The sequence below is a fragment of the Salvelinus alpinus genome, chromosome 30 (assembly GCF_045679555.1).
Source record: "Salvelinus alpinus chromosome 30, SLU_Salpinus.1, whole genome shotgun sequence".
Classification (NCBI taxonomy): domain Eukaryota; kingdom Metazoa; phylum Chordata; class Actinopteri; order Salmoniformes; family Salmonidae; genus Salvelinus; species Salvelinus alpinus.
In genome coordinates, this window is record NC_092115.1 from 38753859 (window position 1) to 38774816 (window position 20958).

The 20958-nt window shown below is 46.8% G+C and overlaps 3 protein-coding genes across 6 annotated transcripts in view; 1 reads left to right on the top strand and 2 right to left on the bottom strand.

The window, feature by feature from the left end:
* Positions 1-1404, top strand: part of LOC139559649 (dynein axonemal heavy chain 11-like) — a 34432-nt gene extending 33028 nt beyond the window's left edge. The window contains exons 19-22 of the mRNA XM_071375829.1: positions 39-154; positions 241-353; positions 489-629; positions 710-1404. Of these exons, the coding sequence (XP_071231930.1) occupies positions 39-154; positions 241-353; positions 489-629; positions 710-957 (618 nt within the window). The 3' untranslated portion in view covers positions 958-1404. The remainder of the gene's footprint in view (positions 1-38; positions 155-240; positions 354-488; positions 630-709) is intronic.
* LOC139559651 (mitogen-activated protein kinase kinase kinase 20-like) lies at positions 1401-11439 on the bottom strand. The gene is made up of 12 exons (XM_071375831.1): positions 11096-11439; positions 8962-9049; positions 8085-8186; positions 7772-7837; positions 7541-7569; positions 7300-7437; positions 7104-7190; positions 5130-5204; positions 4239-4345; positions 3025-3163; positions 2624-2787; positions 1401-2092 (listed from the first exon to the last, which is right to left on the bottom strand). The coding sequence occupies exons 1-12, from the start codon at positions 11252-11254 to the stop codon at positions 1912-1914; spliced, it is 1335 nt and encodes a 444-aa protein (XP_071231932.1). The 5' UTR covers positions 11255-11439; the 3' UTR covers positions 1401-1911.
* A 608-nt stretch (positions 11440-12047) lies between these two features.
* LOC139559796 (rap guanine nucleotide exchange factor 4-like) overlaps positions 12048-20958 on the bottom strand; it is a 43330-nt gene continuing 34419 nt past the window's right edge. For 3 of the 4 annotated variants that reach the window (XM_071376154.1, XM_071376151.1, XM_071376153.1), the window contains 21 exons: positions 20764-20848; positions 20013-20073; positions 19864-19940; positions 19393-19539; positions 18671-18851; positions 18424-18502; positions 17521-17671; positions 17362-17450; positions 16818-16842; positions 16619-16697; positions 16383-16529; positions 15421-15518; positions 14791-14916; positions 14608-14684; positions 14400-14501; positions 14202-14292; positions 14046-14096; positions 13865-13952; positions 13685-13749; positions 13200-13254; positions 12048-12900 (listed from right to left, as the gene is read on the bottom strand). In XM_071376154.1, the coding sequence (XP_071232255.1) occupies positions 12773-12900; positions 13200-13254; positions 13685-13749; positions 13865-13952; positions 14046-14096; positions 14202-14292; positions 14400-14501; positions 14608-14684; positions 14791-14916; positions 15421-15518; positions 16383-16529; positions 16619-16697; positions 16818-16842; positions 17362-17450; positions 17521-17671; positions 18424-18502; positions 18671-18851; positions 19393-19539; positions 19864-19940; positions 20013-20073; positions 20764-20848 (2002 nt within the window). In that variant the 3' untranslated portion in view covers positions 12048-12772. The remainder of the gene's footprint in view (positions 12901-13199; positions 13255-13684; positions 13750-13864; positions 13953-14045; positions 14097-14201; positions 14293-14399; positions 14502-14607; positions 14685-14790; positions 14917-15420; positions 15519-16382; positions 16530-16618; positions 16698-16817; positions 16843-17361; positions 17451-17520; positions 17672-18423; positions 18503-18670; positions 18852-19392; positions 19540-19863; positions 19941-20012; positions 20074-20763; positions 20849-20958) is intronic. The other variant, XM_071376152.1, reaches the window with a different exon arrangement.

Sequence of the window (20958 nt, forward strand, 5' to 3'; positions counted from 1 at the left end):
TTTTGGCTCATGACAGCGCTGTGTTTCTCTCCGTTCAGGGTGAGCTGGCTATCTCCTCAGAGATGGAGCAGATCCAGGCAGCTCTGTTCTTTGATAACGTCCCAGACACCTGGACCAAACTGGCCTACCCCTCCACTTACAGCCTTGCCCAGTGGTGAGTCACCGAGTGTACTCTCCTACTGCCCCAACGTCTACGTAAGATGATGTGTTGCTATGTGTGTGTGCATGTGTGTTTACCAGGTATAATGACGTGTTGCTGCGCTGTAGAGAGCTGGACAGCTGGACACAGGACCTGGCTCTGCCCACCGTTATCTGGCTGTCTGGACTCTTTAACCCACAGTCCTTCTTAACAGGTAACATACACACACATCCCCCTACAAACAACATACCCAACCACTTCTAATTATATTCCCAATTTATGTTGTAACTGCCTCTTCATATTCTCTGTTCAGTGGAATGATTTACTCAATTTCCCTCTCTCCCTCCAGCGGTGATGCAGTCTCTGGCTCGTAAGAATGAGTGGCCGTTAGATAAGATGAACCTGACTGTGGATGTGACTAAGAAATTTAAGGAAGAGTTCAACCAGCCTGCCAGAGAGGGAGCATACGTATACGGACTATACATGGAAGGTATACACTCGTCTCCCCTTCTCATGAACACATACATCCTAGTTCATTTATCTTCACCCTTCACCCTCTTTCTCCCCCAGGTGCAAGATGGGACACTCAGGGTGGGGTGATTGCCGAGGCTCGTCTGAAGGAGTTAACCCCCTCCATGCCAGTCATCTCAGTCCGAGCCGTACCGAACGACAGACAGGAGACGCGTAACATCTACGAGTGTCCCCTGTACAAGACCAAGCTGAGAGGAACCACTTATGTCTGGACCTTCAGCCTCAAGACCAGAGAGAGACCAGCCAAGTGGGTACTGGCTGGGGTGGCCCTGCTGCTCAGTGTGTAGAGGTACGGGTTAGGGGGTGAGGAGGGAGACCAGCCAAGTGGGTACTGGTTGGGGTGGCCCTGCTGCTCAGCGTGTAGAGGTACGGGTTAGGGGGTGAGGAGGGAGACCAGCCAAGTGGGTACTGGCTGGGGTGGCCCTGCTGCTCAGTGTGTAGAGGTACGGGTTAGGGGGTGAGGAGGGAGACCAGCCAAGTGGGTACTGGTTGGAAAGAAGCAAGGTCGTTTTTTTCATTAGCTATTCGTAGGGTGTGTATTTTCTGCATTATGTTGTTAAGTGTGAGAGAAGTTACTTTATAATCCCTCATACCAGGTTTGATGTTACTATTGACATATAAAAGGAATTTGTATAGTACTGTTTTAGCACCTGAAAGCTGTATGAAAATGTATAAAGCTACTTGACATTTCTTCATATGACTTAGTAAGAATAGAAATAAAATGAAAATCTGTATTTTTCTGAATTTATTGAAAAACAATACAGTACAAGCTGCAAAATAGTTTCACACATTTGATCACAGTAAGAACCCATTAATTCAAAACTTAGTATTTTGAACAAATCAACTGTATTGTCTAACAAGTCGAAAAGCAGAAAACATTGGATGGTACCCTTTACCTAGGCCTAGCCTCTACTAATGAGTGGTGTTCAAGTGCTCTGGTCTATGTAACACTTGTTAATATGGCACATCATTTAAATGTCACTTTAAAAGCTTCAATGGGCACGATTTCCCAAAAGCAGCTTCAGGCTAAGTTCGTCATTACAAGCATAGGATCCTATAGTTCTCACGATGAGCTTATTACGATGCTTTTGAGAAACCGGGCACAGAACAACATGACAGTTAGCAGGAGGAAATCCACACTGCTCATAATTCTTCACTATTATGCCCCACAGTCCTCACACACAGAGGCGTGTATACATATGGCTTCAATTTAAAAAATAAAATTGTGTTTGTGTGTTCTCCTAGTCACTGTCGTCGTCAGACCAACCCAGGTCCATCATGTTCATGTCCAGCGTCGCGGCGGCCATATTGATTTTGGTTCCATGTCGTACGCTACAGGTCTTAGAAGAGTTCTGATTGGATGTGGTCCGCATGCTCACCTGTACCCCCGACCTCACCCCCTGACCTCTGACCCCTAACTCACTCCGGACCTTATGACTTATGACCCCAACATTAGCCATGTCACCCCTGACCCCTCCAAGGTCACATATCTCCCCCATGTTCATATTCATATCCATGTCCCCTATCCTCTCTATCCCCCCAATATCATCCAGAGAGAGCATATCCCCAAACCCAACCATACTCCCCCCACTCAGCTCCCTAAACATGGACTGTATCCTCCCTCCCTCCACCACCCTCTCCTCCTTTACCTCCCTCCATCCCTCTTGTCTCCCAGTCTCCCCCCATCCTCTCTCCTCCCTCTCAGTCTCCCCATCTATCTCTCCAATCCCACCCTGGAAGCCCTTTAGCATGATTTGCAGCCGACCCCCTTCCCCTAGCTCCAGCCGACCCCCTTCCCCTAGCTCCAGCCGACCCCCTTCCCCTAGCTCCAGCCGACCCCCTTCTATCCCTCCCTCCGTCCCCCTCTCCTTCTCTCTCTCCCCCCAGGTTACCTCTATCCCTCCATCCCCATCCGCCTCCCCGAGACTGCTTGAGAAGCCCCTAATCATGGACTGGAGACCCCCTATCCCCCTGTCTATCCCTCCCTCCATACCCTTCTCCCTCTCTCCGTTGCTGAGGGTTCTGATAAGGCAGGATATCTTGGCGCTGTTGGACTCCTGAGATTGGGAACGGAAGAACGACTCTGAGCTGAGGCCTGATGCTATGGGGGAGAAGAACTGAAAGAGAGAAAGAGATGGGGGTCGGGGGGGGGGGGCAGTTGAACACAACCCAGATGTCATCCCTCACCACTCTTTATGAATTCATTGTTACTCTAGGGATGCGGGGCTTTGACACCATACAACATGGACTGTTTCTAATACTTAAATCTCAGAAGGTTGTAAAACAAATAGAAAAATGTTCACGAGCGAAGCGTCACGGTCGTTGACACCCGGCCGAATATGTGGGCTACTCACAGGGGTGACGTTGGACCGCTCCATCAGTCTCTCCTCCCACAGTCTCAGCCTCAGCTCTCTCTCCTCCAGCTCCTTCTCTTTGCTACTCAGGTCTCTCTCCAGCCGCCGCAACCTTTCCAACGTGGCATCGATCTCACACCTACAGAGAGGAGAGCTCCTGTCACTCACATGCCCCTTCACTTCCATTGATATCTGGTCATCAATGCTCATGTTAGAATCTGGGGGCAGTGGCTTAGTAAACTATCATCAAGGTAAGCAATGTTCCTTTTAAGAGACAGTACGGGGTCTAGTTTCTGTTTTGAACGCCCTGTAATCTGAAACCTAGCAGTTGTCTAGTACTGCCTGTTTATTCCAGCATGTGGCACTGTTTAGTCTATGATTTGAAGGGCCATAATGGAATGTTCTCCCTCCCTCTCGCTCACACACACAAACACCAGCAGCTCTCACAGCACCTAAATAAACACAGACATCTGACGCAAGGACATATCTCCCTCCCCCTAAACTTTTCCCTCTCTTTAAACTCCTCCCTCTCTCCAACCCCCAGTCCCACTTCTTACCTCTCCTTCTCTCCACCTCTTAAAGCCCTCAATGTTTCCCCTCCCTCGATCACCCGCTTCCCCTCGATTCCCCCTCACGCTCTCCCTCCCTCCCTCTCACTCCCACCCAGATCTTTCCACCCATTCTCCATACCTCCCTCATAATTGATTAGCTTGCCACACTCATGTCAAACACAAACAGAATCTGTCACCCTCCACCCTCCTCCTCCTCGTCTCTCTTCGGTCCCTCTTCTCTCCTGCTCAGTTTTTATACTTCAAGTGCGCTCTTCACATTTCTGCCTCTCTCTACACAGCGCCCCCTCCCTTGTTTTTCCCATACTTGGCTTCTAGCTGCCCTCCTATATGCTTCTTTTGTGAACTCTCGCTCTGGTGGAAACAGGCCAAGTAGAGGAATCTCCTACATGGACAGGTTCCAGAGTCTTATTATAGACTAAAGCCAACGAGCCAGTAGGGTCATGCATTCAGCTTCTCTCCTGAGACACACACACACACACACACACACACTGGGGCCTCTTGTTAGGTTGTGAGTGTATACAGTGAGAGCTGCTCTCTGTCCTGTGTCTGGCTGCAGAAAGATGGAGCTTAAACAATCCAGACTGTGCTTACTGTACCACCTGCATATCACATACATTACACACACACACACTGTAATTGTACCTCCACTGATCCTTGTTGTGTAGGAAGGAGTTACACTGTTCTGGTAGTCTGCTGTCTTTAGACATGGTCTCCAGAGTCCCCAACACCTGCTTAAACACTGGACGCTCCTAGAAAACACACACACTTTTGATATCTTTCAGATATGCCTCAAATTTAATTGTAGTATGACCACTGTCAAGTTAGCACATTAGGACTTTATCGACAGTTCAGGCTTCTGTAACCGCTCATAATGAGCTAGCCTTGAGAGCTCAGGGTCGTAAGTTCAAGACCAGCTGCTGGGGTGTCCAACTCTGGCCCTGGAGACACTACACTGCTCTTTCCATGATATAGACTGACCATTTGAATACAGGTCAAATCTACGATCCCTTATTGATGTCCCCTATTAAATTCACTTCAATCAGTGTAGATGAAGGGGAGGAGACAGTTTAAAGAAGAATTCTTGAGACAATTGAGACATGGATTGTGTATGTGTGCCATTGAGGGCGAACGGGCAAGACAAAAGATTTAAGTGCCTTTGAACAGGGTATGGTAGTAGGTGTCAGGCGCACCGGTTTGAGTGTGTCAAGAACTGCGACAGTGCTGGGTTTTTTATGCTCAACAGTTTCCCTGTGTATCAATAATGGTCCACCACCCTATGGACATCCAGCCAACTCAACATAACTGTGGGAAGCATTGGCGTCAACATGAGCCAGCATCCCTGTGGAACGCTTTCGACACCTTGTAGAGTCCATGCCCCAATGAATTGAAGCTGTTCTGAGGGCAACAAGGGGTCAATATTAGGAGGGTGCTCCTAATGTTTAATACACTCTATGTGTCTCTGGTGTGCAGGATTTGGAGTCTCCAGAGCCAGATATGGAGATTGTGTGGTAGCCCTGACCTTTGCCCTCTCACCTTTGGTTCGGCCTGCCAGCACTTCTTCATCAGGTCAGCGAAGCTAGGCGGACAACTGGTGGGGATGGTCAGCCTCTGGAACACACACACACTCAGAGGAATCTTACATTCATAGGAACACACAATATGAAGTAGAAAATGTGGCGGCTCCCCCATTAAAATGTTGTCTTAGAGGGGACACAGTCCCTGATCAGCAGGGAGTTTAACCAGTGACCCATCAGTTACAGCATAATGCTAACTGTGCCTTTACATTCCAGTAAGAGGCAGGGGGGTGGGGAGGGGCAGTACATAGTAACAGGTTATAGCAGCGTTTCCCAACCCTGGTCCTCCAGTACCCCCCCAGCAGTATATACCTTGTTATTGTAACCCTGGAAAAAGCACACCTGATTCAACTTGTCAACTAATCATCAAGCCCTCAAAGAGTTGAATGTGGTGTGTTTGTCAAGGACTACAATGGAACTGTCTACTGTTGGGGGTTACTGGAGGACCAGGGTTGGACCAGGGTTACAGGATACATCCACTGAGAAGGGCAGGGGGATATGGAAACAGTTTACTCTGGGGAGGATTAAAACGGAAATAAATCTCTCTCTCAGTAACGGTTAGTATAATGGTCACCCCCCGCCCTCTCTCTGGTTATTTAGGGCCTACTATTGGACCTCATCCAAAAGCACGCTGGGATAGTCAGGAATCATGTTCTCAGATCTCTATGGGTGACAGGGCAGCACACTATTACTGGAATAGACACAGTTTGAACCCCCTTCCACACTCACGCACACAGTATAACCAGTGCTTCATTTGAGGAACAGGATCTGGCACTTCAGTTTTGAACTGTTTTCATTCCGGGAACCTATTTGCCCGGATCAGGTACCTCTCCTGGCATGAAGAATCATTTTCGCTGTTTGCAATGTAAACACTTCAATAAAAGCAATCAGTGTTAATTGGAGTTGACTTCTTCGTAATTCTCCTGCCACCTAAACCTAAAAAAAAACGTAATGTGAACACATGCCTGATATTCCAAGAAGTGATTGGCGTTGGGTCGGCCCGGGTTGATGGCTTGAGCAACATTGTAGCCTAGAGACAGACCAACACGTGGCCGTTGCGGTGGTGAGAGAGAGAGAGAAGTGGGCCTGAATCTCTCACGCAACTAGAGTGAGATTCACTGAAATGAAATCATTCAGAATACAACATCAGGAGGAGGCCTATAATTCAGACACAGCCGATCAATAGCTTATTCAAAAAAAATGAAAAGCCTGGCTGTGGATTGTGTGCAGCCCAATAACACGGCATAGCCTACAGTTGCAAATCTGTCAGTGAACAGCACGCAGACAAAACAGGCCTTTCCCAATATTTCAAATACAATTGTGGGAAAACACAGATTGGAAAGCAAATGGCTCCTGCTGAAAAGAGGAGACTAATCTGTCTGTAGGCTAGCAAAATATTGTATCAACTTCCAAATAGGACTATTGAGCGAATAGCATTGTTTAACAGCAACGCTTAATCATAAAGGTGATTTGTTTTCATGCGTTCCGGTACCTCAGAGCTCCCCAGGTCAGCCCCCCCCCCCCGCCTCGCGCTCACTTTTAGTTACCGCACCTCCCGATTTACAAATTAAGCACAGAGTATAACCCGCCTAAACACACACAGTAAAACTACAGGTCCTGGCCTAGCTCCACAGCAGAGTATCCATGCCTTACAAGAGCAGAGAGCTGACATCAACCTTAAAAATAGCCCTTACCCTCCTCACAGCGGAAAGCATGAGAGAATCACGTTGTTACTCCAGCTCTGTGCGTGTTGCTCGTTCAGTGCTTGCGTGTTTGTTTTATGTTCGGCAGTGCATATGACCGTCTTTTATTTGCGAGTGAAACTGAGCCCCTTTGAAGCTCTCAACTAATCCTAAATCAGAACAATGTGTCATTGTGTGTGTGTGTGTGTGTGTGTGTGTGTGTGTGTGTGTGTGTGTGTGTGTGTGTGTACCTCTTGTTTCTCCACCACCAGCCAAGCCACCTGCAGCCCCTCGAAGCCTTTAAATGGAACCTCCCGTGTCAGCATCTCCCATAGCACCTGGTAACACACACACACACACACACACACGATGATACAGGACATATTCTCCTGAAAAAAAAACACTTGACGTAGAAAATATTAGATGCCTCCCCTCCCGCACACACACCACGCCGTAGGAGTAGGTATCACAGGTCTCTGATACAGGTAGGCTCTGTATGACTTCTGGGGCCATCCAGGGGAAGGTGCCCACCACTGTCATGTGGGTGGTGTGGGACTGGAACTTAGACGCTCCAAAATCACAGATCTGACAACACACCGGGGAGAGAGACAGCATTGGGACACTTAAGTTACAAAATAATCCAACATGGAGAGGAGCATACAATAATTGTTAGTTATCCCTACTGTACCTTGAGGACTTTGTCTGCTGTCAACACCACTGTATTGGGACACAAAGAGTTGAGTGAGTTCACAAGCGGGGGTGGGGGGGGGGGGGTGGTTCTACTTGTGATTTTTGTATGAAACTATAGCTATTAGTTCACGTCTGAAAATGACTAAGTAGCAGCAGTAGTGCGTGCAATGTTGGATGTCCTGGCGGGTAGATGTACGTTTGGTTGCGGAGTGCGTGTGCATTTGGTTACCGTTTCGTGACTTGAGGTCTCTGTGAATGACTTTGACCGGGGCTTCCGAGTGAAGATAGTGCATTCCTATTGGACAGAAACATTAAACATCCTCAGCCACGAACCAATAACAGACCAGCAAACTGTTAACAACTCGGCTAAACAATGGCTACCAGTCTCCAAACAAGTCACTGATCCTCACACCAGATGAGAATATGCCCCCTGTTGCCTTTAGGGACGACAGAACTGTTCCAAAGGGCTTAATTAGCATGCTACGGTTTCTCTAGGTACGGGAGAACATAAAACACGGGTCAATCTATCTCTTCAGGCTTACCTTTGGCTATCTCCATGGCCCAGGTCATGATTTGTTCCATGTCCATCTCCTCACTCTGTTCACTGGAGAGGTACTCATACAGAGAACCTCCGCCCGCATACTCTGTAGATCACAACACACACTATAACCCAGGGTTCTCCGACTGGAGAGAACGTGATGTCATCGACCTCTCTCTTTGGTGGACCCTCCCCGTTATGTTCTCTCTTGTTCCTCAAGCGAGGCTGATGACATCACATCAGACCATCACCTTGAAGTTTGCAGTTGTTTAAAAAAATATATATATATTTTGTTCAAAACTTTTTTGTTGTTGTTACCCTTAAGTGTGTATGTATTACTGTGTATTTATACTTGGGATATTGTTTTTCGACAGGAAAAGCTAAATAATAACTGGAGTGTGTCTAACATAATGTCTCTCTAAAACCCAAAGACAGTTTACATGAAATATACAGTACAGTGTAATGCATAATAAACACAGACATAAATGCATAAATAAATATCACACACACACAGGGAGAACAGGGTTCTTTCTGCAGCCTCCTGTCACTCACAACCTGAACTCATTTATCACAACGACTTGAGAAACGTCAAACACAGCTTAGCACATCAGGCTCATACACACACACACACACACACACACACACACTGGGTAGTGTGTTCTGTAAGTCATATGGGCAGTGCTGTCACAGAGCTGATATCAACCATATGACCACATGGAGTAGACACACATAAAAACATCCTGGGTTAAGTTACAAATGTCCTGCCAGGAAACTCAGCACACACACACACACTCAGTAGCCTACATGTTGATCCTAGACCTGCGGTTCCATGTCCATCCGAATGTGTATAAGGAAACAAACACACACACACACACACTGACCTGTGACGATGCCATAGTTGGGGGACTCCAGTACGGCGCCATAGAATTGAATAATGTTCTTATGACTGAGGCTACTCAGAATCTCAGCCTGGAGAGGGGGGGGGGGGGGGGTGAAGAGTTGGTAGGGAGGAGAGAGAGTGAGAACGTATGCACAGTATTTAACTTACAGTAAGAGTACTACCCACCACTGCGACCTGTACGCTCTCGTTGGATGGCCCTCGCTTCATACTCGTCGCCAAACCCACTGGCTCCAGGTCATCTACAAGTCTTTGCTAGGTAAAGCCCCGCCTTATCTCAGCTCACTGGTCACCGTAGCAGCACCCCACCCGTAGCACGCGCTCCAGTAGGTATATTTCACTGGTCACCCCAAAAGCCAATTCCTCCTTTGGCCGCCTTTCCTTCCAGTTCTCTGCTGCCAATGACTGGAACGAACTGCAAAAATCACTGAAGCTGGAGACTCATATCTCCCTCACTAACTTTAAGCACCAGCTGTCAGAGCAGCTCACAGATTACTGCACCTGTACATAGCCCATCTGTAAATAGCCCATCCAACTACCTCATCACCATACTGTATTTACTTATTTATCTTGCTCCTTTGCACCCCAGTATCTCTACTTGCACATTCATCTTCTGCACATCTATCACTCCAGTGTTTAATTGCTAAATTGTAATTACTTCGCCACCATGGCCTATTTATTGCCTTACCTCCCTTATCTTACCTCATTTGCACACATTGTATATAGACTTTTTCTACTGTATTATTGACTGTATGTTTGTTTATTCCATGTGTAACTCTGTGTTGTTGTATGTGTCGAACTGCTTTGCTTTATCTTGGCCAAGTCGCAGTTGTAAATGAGAACGTGTTCTCAACTAGCCTACCTGGTTAAATGAAGGTGAAAAGAAATACGCGAGTCATAGAAGTCCTACTAAATTGCAGTGTCTAATTCTTAATTCTACGACATGCATACTGTTACATTTGATTTAAGCAATCTGAGGGTTGTATAGAAAGTCCCTTCTGCTCCGCATCTGTATAGTGTATGAACTTCTTCACACTAAAGGTTCGGGTCAGAGCACCTGGGAACACAACGTCGACACGGCAAACACGCAATCAACCAACTCACTAACAGGCCATGTCTCGAACACAAAACAACTTATAATCAGCCCTTTACTGGATAGTCATGGAGGACGATCATGTGACACGATCCAGACGTTTTTTTAACCAAACATCAATGCTAGAGTTCCTCAAAGCAAAAATTCCTGCATGCATACATGTCTGTTTTTCAGGCACGTGTATGTGCGTGGGCATGTGATTGGCAGCACCCCAGCCAGCATATATACTAACAGTTATTCAGCCCTCGAGGGAAGAAGTCAGTGGGTTTTATGAGTGTCACTGCCAGGCCAGGTCACTATAACCCACAACAGGGTTTTCTGCTGGGTCGGGAACCAATTTATACTGGGTCACAACTTCAGACTGGGATGTGTGGCAGGATATAGTGTTGTGTTCATTGTGAGGGTCACCGAGAAAAAAAAAAAAAAGAGGGCCATGCCCATCACCCAGAATTTGGTTGGGAATCACTGAACTTCAGTATTTACACAAGAGAGTAAAATACACACACCTAAGAGACAGCTAGCCCATACCTTATCTCACACAATAGGAGTAGCCTGTGTTATAAACCAATACTGTACTCCACAATGAGAGGAAGAGGAGAGGAATGTTGAAACCAAAATCAACACACAGGCAACTGGAGAGAAAACAGGAGAGTTCTCAAATCAAAACGGCTGGCATGGAGGAAAGGCATACCAAATCGCTTGAGTGTGTGAGACTGTGTGTGTGTGTGTGTGAGACTGTGTATGTGTGTGAGACTGTGTATGTGTGTGAGACTGTGTATGTGTGTGAGACTGTGGGTGTGAGAGAGACTGTGTGTGTGTGTGTGAGAGAGACTGTGTGTGTGTGTGTGAGAGAGACTGTGTGTGTGTGAGAGAGAGACTGTGTGTGTGTGTGTGTGAGACTGTGTGTGTGTGAGAGAGAGACTGTGTGTGTGTGTGTGTGTGTGTGTGTGTGTGTGTGTGTGTGTGTGTGTGTGTGAGAGAGAGAGAGAGAGAGACTGTGTGTGTGTGTGTGTGTGTGTGTTACCTCAGTCTCGATCTTGAGTAGTTTCTTCACAGCGACCTCTTTATCCTGAGATATCCAGTGTGCTCGGTAGACACTCCCAAAGCTGCCCCCTCCACAGTTCTCATAGAACCGCAGGTCCTCATGTTTTATCTGGACAAACGACGAACTCAGAGACGACATGGCATACTGGCGCGCACACACACACACACACACTCGACGACAGCCGCTCTGAGTAAACAGAGCAAACTGAGAGATACGGAACGAAGAGAGAGAAAAGGTAGGAGGGAGAATACGTTTGATCACACACACCCGATAGCAGAATGGACTCCGGGAGCGAGAGAATGAAAAGAGAGACCGCAGAGAGCCTCTCAGTAAATATAGTCAGAGCTCATTCACTCCCTCAGTCAGGCCAGGTGCTGAGGCGCCACCCTGTGGTGAGATTACAGAACACACACACTTGGATCGAGAAAGAGAGCGAGAGAGTGTGTGTGTGCGTTAATCACATTCTGCTCGCCTGCCTGTTCTCTTCTTTCCCAGTGTATGTATGGGGTGGATGTTCTGTGTGTGACCTCTTGCTGTCAGGTCAAATAAGGCTGCTGGCAGCCAGGGGATGCATGGGATCATTGCTTCTATACAAAACACACACATACATGGGTCAGACACACACACGGGTCAGACACACACACACGGGTCAGACACACACACACACACAGGTCAGACACACACACACAGGGCTAGAGAACGATTCTTCTCTAGCCTGACAACCAACCCTGTCTCTTACTCACTCAGCAACTAAAAACACACTCCCACCACATACACCAGGAATGAGGGGGACAGTCACATCACCAGTCTGGAATGACCATGGTGACACGGCCAACCAGGAACGACATCATCAACTGGGGACAGAGAGGGTGACATCACTTTCACGGACAAAAACAGTGACCAAATCAGTAATAACCACCAGAATCAAATGTTTGGATTATTATATTAGATCATTTTTTATTGAAAGATCAGACAGACTAGACACTCGACACACTGACATCATAATGAGGTCCTGAGGTAAAACAAGAGACACAAGTCAAATATACTGTATCTACATATACAAAAGTACATGACGAGAACACAACTGAGAAGGATGACTGATTAAACAGAAATAACAATATGCTACATGAGTTGTGCGTTAACACAAGAATTTGAGGAAAGATTTCAGAGCGGTGCTTAACAATGCTAGGGGTTTTGCTTCTCTATAACACTACGTAAAATATCTTGGTATTTGTGAAACTGGTACAATATACTTTCTTCATATTTTTGACATCTGCTTATAGTAAGGGATACTGATAATCACTAAAAAGACCTACAATCTATAGTTTTTAATTTTTAAAATCAGATTTTTTTTCAGTCACTTTAAGTACTTGCAGTTTTCTATCTACATGTACAGTAACCTTACACTTAACGAGAGTCTCGGATCTTTAATCATCGCTCTTCTATGTGATGTCGCATAGGCTGATGGTTCTGTGTGATGTCATAGAGGGCTAAGAATTCCATGTGATGTCAGAGGTCTGAGTTTTCCAGATGAAGTCATAGAGGCCCGATGAAGCCATGTGATGTCACAGTGATGAAGGTTACCTGTGATCTCTCGCAGAGGCTTGAGGGTTCTGTATGATGTCACACATGTAACTACCGTGATGGTGGGTGGGCTTAGGTCCTGCGGGGCTCTAGCCTATAGGAGAGCGTTGTCAGGGTCCGCTGGTTGTCAATCACACACAGCTTTCTGACGTAACCCCTCACCTCCGCATGGTTCTTATTGGGCTGACACACCTCAGGGTCTGAGAGAGAGACAGAGAGAGAGAGAGAGACAGAGAGAGAGAGAGAGACAGACAGACAGAGAGACAGACAGAGAGAGAGACAGACAGAGAGAGAGACAGACAGAGAGAGACAGACAGAGAGAGAGAGACAGAGAGAGAGACAGACAGAGAGAGACAGACAGAGAGAGAGAGAGACAGAGAGACAGACAGAGAGACAGACAGAGAGACAGAGAGAGACAGAGAGAGAGACGTATTATTAATGCCTATCGTTATGGGTCCAGTTGAAAGGATCACTTGTTAGTGATAGATCAGAGACTTACTGAACGGCTGACTCCTGCAGTGTCTCACTGCCCGGATGGTGTTTGCAATCATCCGCTGGAAAACACAACAACAAGCAGTGTTACATGTAGTGGCGTAACCCCCCCCCCCCGCCCCTCCGCGCAAGATCCGAGCAAGGCCCCCACCTCCCGACCCATTTTATTGTTTAAGAAAACAGCTAATTCCCTGCAATTCTACACATTTTACCATGGGGCAGAGAGGGAAATGTTCAGTTTTATAACTAATCTCATGCTATTCTAGACAATTTTTCCATGGTTTATAACGAGTTCATATGCTTGTTTTTTTGGGTTGGGCCCCCACATAACCACTGGGGGGGGTGTGTGGTAAACCAGTGGTCACATGTCATATATAAGTTGTATTAATGTTCTATGAAGGTTGTTGACACTGAAAACCTAATTCTATGACTACAGCATTCAAGTGGCATGAAGAGTTTATAAGCATCTTATGAATGCCTGTGTATACTCACTATCTTCTCAAAGTTGACCATGTTGTCTATGAATGTCTTGTTGCCCTCGTGACTGAAAGTCATGTCTGGGAAGAGAACAGAAAAAGCACCGTTTGAAACAGAGGAGTTAACTTTCTCACCTCGATTTTCGTTTGAAAACGGTTTCCCGTTGCTGGCCTACCGATCGTAACCGGGGCTTACCTTTGAGGAGGAGGGGCATGAAGGGGATGATTGGCGGCTCGATTTTGGTGACGGTCAGCCGGTAGGCCCGGTGGTTCCTGGACGGGTCCTGTTAACACACACACATCACGGTTCAAAAGGTCAATAACTTTATTGTCCGCTTAGGGGTCAAATGGAAATTGGTCTTTGAAGAGCAACTCACCATCATGCTTTCAAATTCAGCGTAGAACTTCTTGAACTTGCTGGGGAGTTTCTGCCAACAGAAAGAGAAAGGTTTAAGGGCTTTAGTTTTTAGTGGACGAATAGAGAAGCTGTAATTTGGCAGTAGTTTAACACTATAGTAGTAGTCATGGTTCACCTCCCAGGTCTGGGCGAGTCGGCTGACTGCAGGGTTGCTCATACCCATGATGATGGCAAAGAACGAGTTCAGATTCTTAAACTCCCGGCAGCTGGTGAAAGCAACATCGACAATTTCAGTGAGAGACTGAAGCAGCGTTTCCTCTATGAAGCGCGTCTACAGAACGAGCGCTTGATTATTTGCGTGCGCAACACTCACTGAGCAGCGATCTTGATGAACTTCTTGAGCAGCTGAACCCGTTTGCTGAGCTGACCACACAGACACACCTCGGTCACAACCCACAGCTGCACCTGGTTGAACCTGACCACGACCACACAATCCCACGCGGGTCAAATAACGCACTGTAACATGTACCAACAACCTGCCTAGGAAAAAAAATGTCATAGAAGTTACTTCGAAATCAGACCTGCGTAAGAAGAGGTCCAGGTTGGCGGTGGTTCTCCTGAAGCTCTGACGGCCAAAGGTGTGGTACAACAGCTCATGCTGCAGCAGGGAGGAGACGGGACACATATTATAGGGTTCAGGTGTACAGAAAGAAATAGAGCAGGTTGGTTCTCTCATCTCAGAAAGGGTGTGTGTGTGTGTCTACCTCGTGCACGCAGCTGAAGAGTTCCCAGTCATACAGGGTCATCTGGTAGGCCAGGTCTTTAGAACTCATCAGCTCAAAACTGGACATGGACCCCGCTGAGGGCCCCTCCTGGTCTGGGAGAGGGGTCTGACACACACACACATTAGGTTATTGTCTACACGACACTATGATGTTTAGCAGGGTTCCCCAACTGGTGGCCCGCAGGCCCGAATTTGGCACGTAGGTGACTTTATTTGCCCCCTCAAGTTTTCTGAGTAAATTATTTATTGTTGGACATAAAATACTGTTTAAAAACACCAGCAAATCAGCTCCAAGTGATGTTCATTTTGGAAACCTGTTCCAAAGTATTCCCATGCATAATGGAGAGGTACTGTATATGTGATCGTATACAAATGTAAGCAAGGATTGAAATTATTATGTTTTAGTCAAATATTATATCTGTTTGGGCTTCTTGCGGTCAATTTGCAGTCTACAAATTATTTGTAATTATGTTCTGGCCAAGTGACCATCCGCTCAATTTTTTTTTTTTTTTTTTTAGTTTATGAATCTAGTTGAGGCTCCCTGATGTACAGTGTGGTTGTGGCTCAAAGACAACATATTGCCATATTTCTAGTCCCCATTCTCTCTCACCAGAGCATTCAGCTGGTCCCTGGGACAGGCGAACATACGCCCGTTGGTGCTCAGAGTGGAGAATACGGACACATCATTGGGCCTCAGCATCTGCTTCTCTGTACAGGAGAACACACACACAAACGTTGGAATATAAAATGACAGTAATAAATTATATGTACACTGAACAGAAATATTAAACGCAACATGTAAAGTGTTGGTCCCATGTTTCATGAGCTTAAATCAATGATCCCAGAAATGTTCCACAGACACAAAAACACATTTCCCTCAAATGCTGTGCACTAATGTGTTTACATCCCAGTTAGTGAGCATTTCTACTTTGCCAGGATAATCAATAAACCAGACAGATGAGGCATATCAAGAAACTGATTAAACAGCATGATCATTACACAGGTGCACCTTGAGCTGTGGACAGCAACAGGCCACTCTAAAATGTGTCGTTTTGTCACACAACACAATGCCACAGATGTCTCAAGTTTTCAGGGAGCGTGCAATTGGCATGTGGACTGTAGGAATGTCCACCAGAGCTGTTGCCAGAAAATTTTATGTTAATTTCTCTACCGTAAGCTGCCTCCAACATCGTTTTAGAGAATTTGGCAGTACGTCCAACCTGCCTCACAACCGCAGACTACGTGTAACCACGCCAGCCCAGGACCTCCACATCCGGCTTCTTCACTTGTGGAATGGTCTGAGAATTTCTGTCTGTAATAAAGCCCTTTGTGGGGATTTTTTTCTTCTGATTGGCTAGGCCTGGCTCCCCAGTGGGTGGGCCTATGCCCTCCCAGGCCCACCCATGGCTGCACCCATGCCCAGTCATGTGAAATCCATAGATTAGGGCCCAATTAATTTATTTCAATTGACTGATTTCCTTATATGAACTGTAACTCGGTAAAATCGCTGAAATTGCTGCATTTATATTTTTTGTTCACTATGAATGAAGTTAGATGTGATTGGCTCCTCACCGCCTGCGGAGCTGAGGTGGACCAATAGCAGGTCATCGTTTGAGGCCAGTTTGTCAGCCACAGCACTGGTCACCTCTCTCCCTGTGGCTGCCACGGCAACCCGGATGGTGGTATAGGTATGGTCACTGCAGTACACCTTCAATAGGACTACACACACACACACACACACACGTTTTAACATGTTTTTAATAAAAAAGTGCAGAAAGACACATTATTTTACACAAACACACACTCACTTTCGTCACAGTTCCTGATGGGTTGTTTCTTCGCTAGTCTCTCGTCTCCGTTGCTGAACTCTCTAAGAAGGACCTTCTGCTGAAACAGGCCACAGAGATAAAAACAACACACTTTTACAGACACACACACACACACACACACACACACACACACACACACACACCACCACCACCACCAGCAAACATAGTCTGTGTGTACCTTTTTCAATTTGGCCTCTTCTGAACTGAAGAACAGAAACAAGAGAACAGACGTGTATGTATTAATGCATTGTCTTGATATGGATGGGTTAGTTGACGTCACAAAAACGAAGCGCACGCTTCAATGGGGCAGGAATCTGTGTGTTGTCGTGCTTCTGGATGGCCAGATACTGTAGCTGGCAACAATGACAAGAAGCTGCCATGTGAGGAATCGTGAGTGACTCGTTTCAGTTTGTTTCATCTTGTTCTTGCTACCATGTCTTGTTTTGAGGTGTTTTGACTGATGTCATGTCAATGCTAATATGGCTAAAATTCACTAGCTAGCTAACCAACAACTGTAACAATGTATTTGAGATAACACGTGCAAATGTATTTATGTTTTCAATAAACATTTGGAGAGGAAATATAGTTTATATGTTGTCAACAATCAAAGCCAACCCCGTCTGTTTTGCCCCATAGTTACGCACGTGTCGGTTTTGTTGCTAAACAACCAAGGTTTGGGGTTGAAGGTCACGGTGGGGGGTTAGAGGTCAGGGTTTACATACTGTAGTTTGACGACCTTCTCCAAGTCGGGTACAAAGTCTTTCAGAGCTCTGAGGATCCGTGAGTCATTGGACACACTCCCATACAGCTCCTACAGAGAGAAACACACGCTTAGACAACTTGTCAGGTGTGTGTGTTTGTGTGTGGGTGTGTGTTTGTACCTCCAGGAATGTGAGTGCTGCTTGTTCCTCCTGTAGATGGTGTGTGTGTACTGCAGCCCAGCGGAGGGCCAGATTGAGGACTCGTCTTTTAGAGGTAACAGCGTACTCCAACCTCTCCTGCTCCGAACCCGGGGGAGCCACCGCATGGTAGGTACACACAGGGTTAAAGATATAACACAACTACACTGAGTGTACCCAAACATTAGAAACACCTTCCTAATATTGAGTTGCACCCCCCCTCCCTTTGCCCTCAGAATAGCCTCAATTCTTCAGGGGCATGAAGTCTACAAGGTGCTCGAAAGCGTTCCACAGGGATGCTAGCCCTGTTGACTTCAATGCTTGCCACAGTTGTGTCAAGTTGGCTGGATGTCCTTTGGGTGGTGGAGCATTCTTGATACAGACAGGAAACTGTTGAGTGTGAAAAACCCAGCAGCGTTGCAGTTCTTGACACAAACCGTTGCACCTGGCACCTACTACCATACTTCGTTCAAAGGCATTTACATTTTTTGAAAATGTTTATTTAACCTTTATTTAACTAGGCAAGTCAGTTAAGAACAAATTCTTATTTACAATAACTAACTCCACCAGCCAAACCAGGACGACGCTGGGCCAATTGTGCGCCGCCCAATGGCACTCCCAATCACAGCCGGTTGTGATACAGCCTGGATTCGAACCAGGGTGTCTGTAGTGACGCCTCAAGCACTGAGATGCAGCGCCTTAGACCGCCGCGCCACTCGGGAGCCCCAAGACAAAAGGGCAATGTATAACATTACTGTAACCTATATGTAGCCTACTGAATATGCCAAGAAGAGAAACGGGAGGGAAAGAGAAAGAAGGAGAAAACAAGAGGAGAGAGAAGAACGGAGTGAAAGCGAAAGAGAGTTGGAAGGAGAAAAAGGATATTGTGCCATGAGCAGTTGGCAGAACTGGCTGTTAGGCATGAAGACACAGTGCATGAGGACAAAGTCATCTACCGCAGGATCTGAGAGGAGGGGTGGGGAGGGGGGGGGGGGAAGAGAATAATATTAGAAAACAGATATTCATTCATCTCCACCAACCCATCATCCAGTCCTGTACCGGTCCCTCAACCCTGGCAACTCACAGTGTATCTCTACCTGGCTGTGTGGAAGCTAGGTGTGTGTGTGTGTACCTGGGTCAGCGTGGTGTGTGTCCATCCTCATGGTCTCCAGGAAGTGGTCTAGGATCTTCTCAGGGGTTCCAGACATCACAGTGTACTTGATGTTTCCCAGAGTAGAGGCTCTGGGACTCTTCTCCAGGACCAGCACAGCCTGCTCATGCTCCTTCAGGCGCACTGTATTCGCCTCCACGTCCTGAAGTCAATGACAGTATGGTACACTATTGCACACTGTAGCATCAGTACACTCACAGAACAACGAGACAGATGTTTCACCGGACGTATAAACCCGAAGCATCCAGTTGGCATTTCCACCCACCTCCAAATATGGTCATGAGGGGAAGCCCGGTGGCCGGTAGTGGGAGAAGAAGGCGCTAGATGGATTTTGGCCGACATTCGACTCATTTTCTCATCAATGAAACATTTGATCTCAACACAGTTTCCTGTTCCCGAAACGGCAAACAGAGTGGACTAGGTTTTGTAGACTTCACCCTTTGCCAAAGTCTCAAAACATTTAGTTGTTTAGAAGGAGTGCAAGGGCATTTAGTTATTCCTAATGGTAATATGCAAAACACATAGAACACGCCATTAGGGTCTCGCTAGCTCGTGCTTGGCTCTGCCCACCTCCTCTCTTGTTCTGCCCACTATGACAAATGTGCTCCCATTGGAAACGACAGGCTGTGGTCTGTCTTGGGTTAGTTTATAAAACAAATATTTGGTACGGTATATAACTCTACCCTGAGTATCCTGTTGAAGTCTTCCTTGTCCACTCGGAGGAAGTGGCAGTTGTCTTCTCTGAGGACGATGGAGGCAGCTCGAGCAGAGTCCGTCACCAGCGCCAGCTTCCCAAAGTCATCTCCCTCGTGCAGGGTACACACCACACCCTGGTGAGAAACACACACGGTTAAAAAACAGACGATTCAGACAGCTGGAGAAGTGCTCGCATGAATGAATATTCTGACCAATCGAACTGTGTGTGTGTGTGTGTGTGTGTGTAATCTGAGATCCTTAAACTAGTCATTCACTGTGACGACTTATGATGAGCAAAGTCAGAGTTTCCAAAACTGTGACACAGGTCTCCCCAGGGGTATACAAGGCAGCTGTTGTATGTAGCAGCATTACTGTTGGTCAGAACCCGTTTTGTAAGTATCATCCGGTGTAGTGAAAATATTTCCATAGACAAAGATAAATGAACACACAAGTCCTACCTTGCCGTAGATGACCACATTGACAGAGCCCTTCTGGATGATGTACCAGGATGTGCCCTCCTCACCCTGGTTAAACACTGGAAGGAGAAGAGACAACTTAACGCGTGTCCCTAAAACACACACAGAACGGACGTGAGAGCAGGACTTACAAACGGTTCCTGCTTTGGCGTGGGACTCAAATATCAGAACACTGGCCAGCTCCCTCTTCACCTGCAAACGAGATAAAGACAGTTCATTTTAGCATTTGGGACTTCTACTATGAGCTCGTCGGAGCAACATGGCTTTGCCGAAATGAAAAGAGTCTAGACTCACAGTGTTGGAGAGGTGGGATAAGGCTCACAGTGTTGGAGAGGTGGGATAAGGCTCACAGTGTTGGAGAGGTGGGATAAGGCTCACAGTGTTGGAGAGGTGGGATAGGACTCACAGTGTTGGAGAGGTGGTATAGGACTCACAGTGTTGGAGAGGTGGGATAAGACTCACAGTGTTGGAGAGGTGGGATAAGACTCACAGTGTTGGAGAGGTGGGATAAGACTCACAGTGTTGGAGAGGTGGGATAAGACTCACAGTGTTGGAGAGGTGGGATAAGACTCACAGTGTTGGAGAGGTGGGATAAGACTCACAGTGTTGGAGAGGTGGGATAGGACTCACAGTGTTGGAGAGGTGGGATAGGACTCACAGTGTTGGAGAGGTGGGATAAGACTCACAGTGTTGGAGAGGTGGGATAAGGCTCACAGTGTTGGAGAGGTGGGATAAGGCTCACAGTGTTGGAGAGGTGGGATAAGACTCACAGTGTTGGAGAGGTGGGATAAGGCTCACAGTGTTGGAGAGGTGGGATAAGGCTCACAGTGTTGGAGAGGTGGGATAAGACTCACAGTGTTGGAGAGGTGGGATAAGACTCACAGTGTTGGAGAGGTGGGATAAGGCCTTGATGTGAAGCAGCTCATCATAGATGATCTCCAAATCATCACCTGTCCTCTGACCAGGACTAGAGAGACACAGAGAGAGAGGAGATTTACATTACATTTCAAATTCTATTTATTAGATCAAACGCATGTTTAAGTGTGTGTGTGTGTGTGTGTGTGTGTGTGTGTGTGT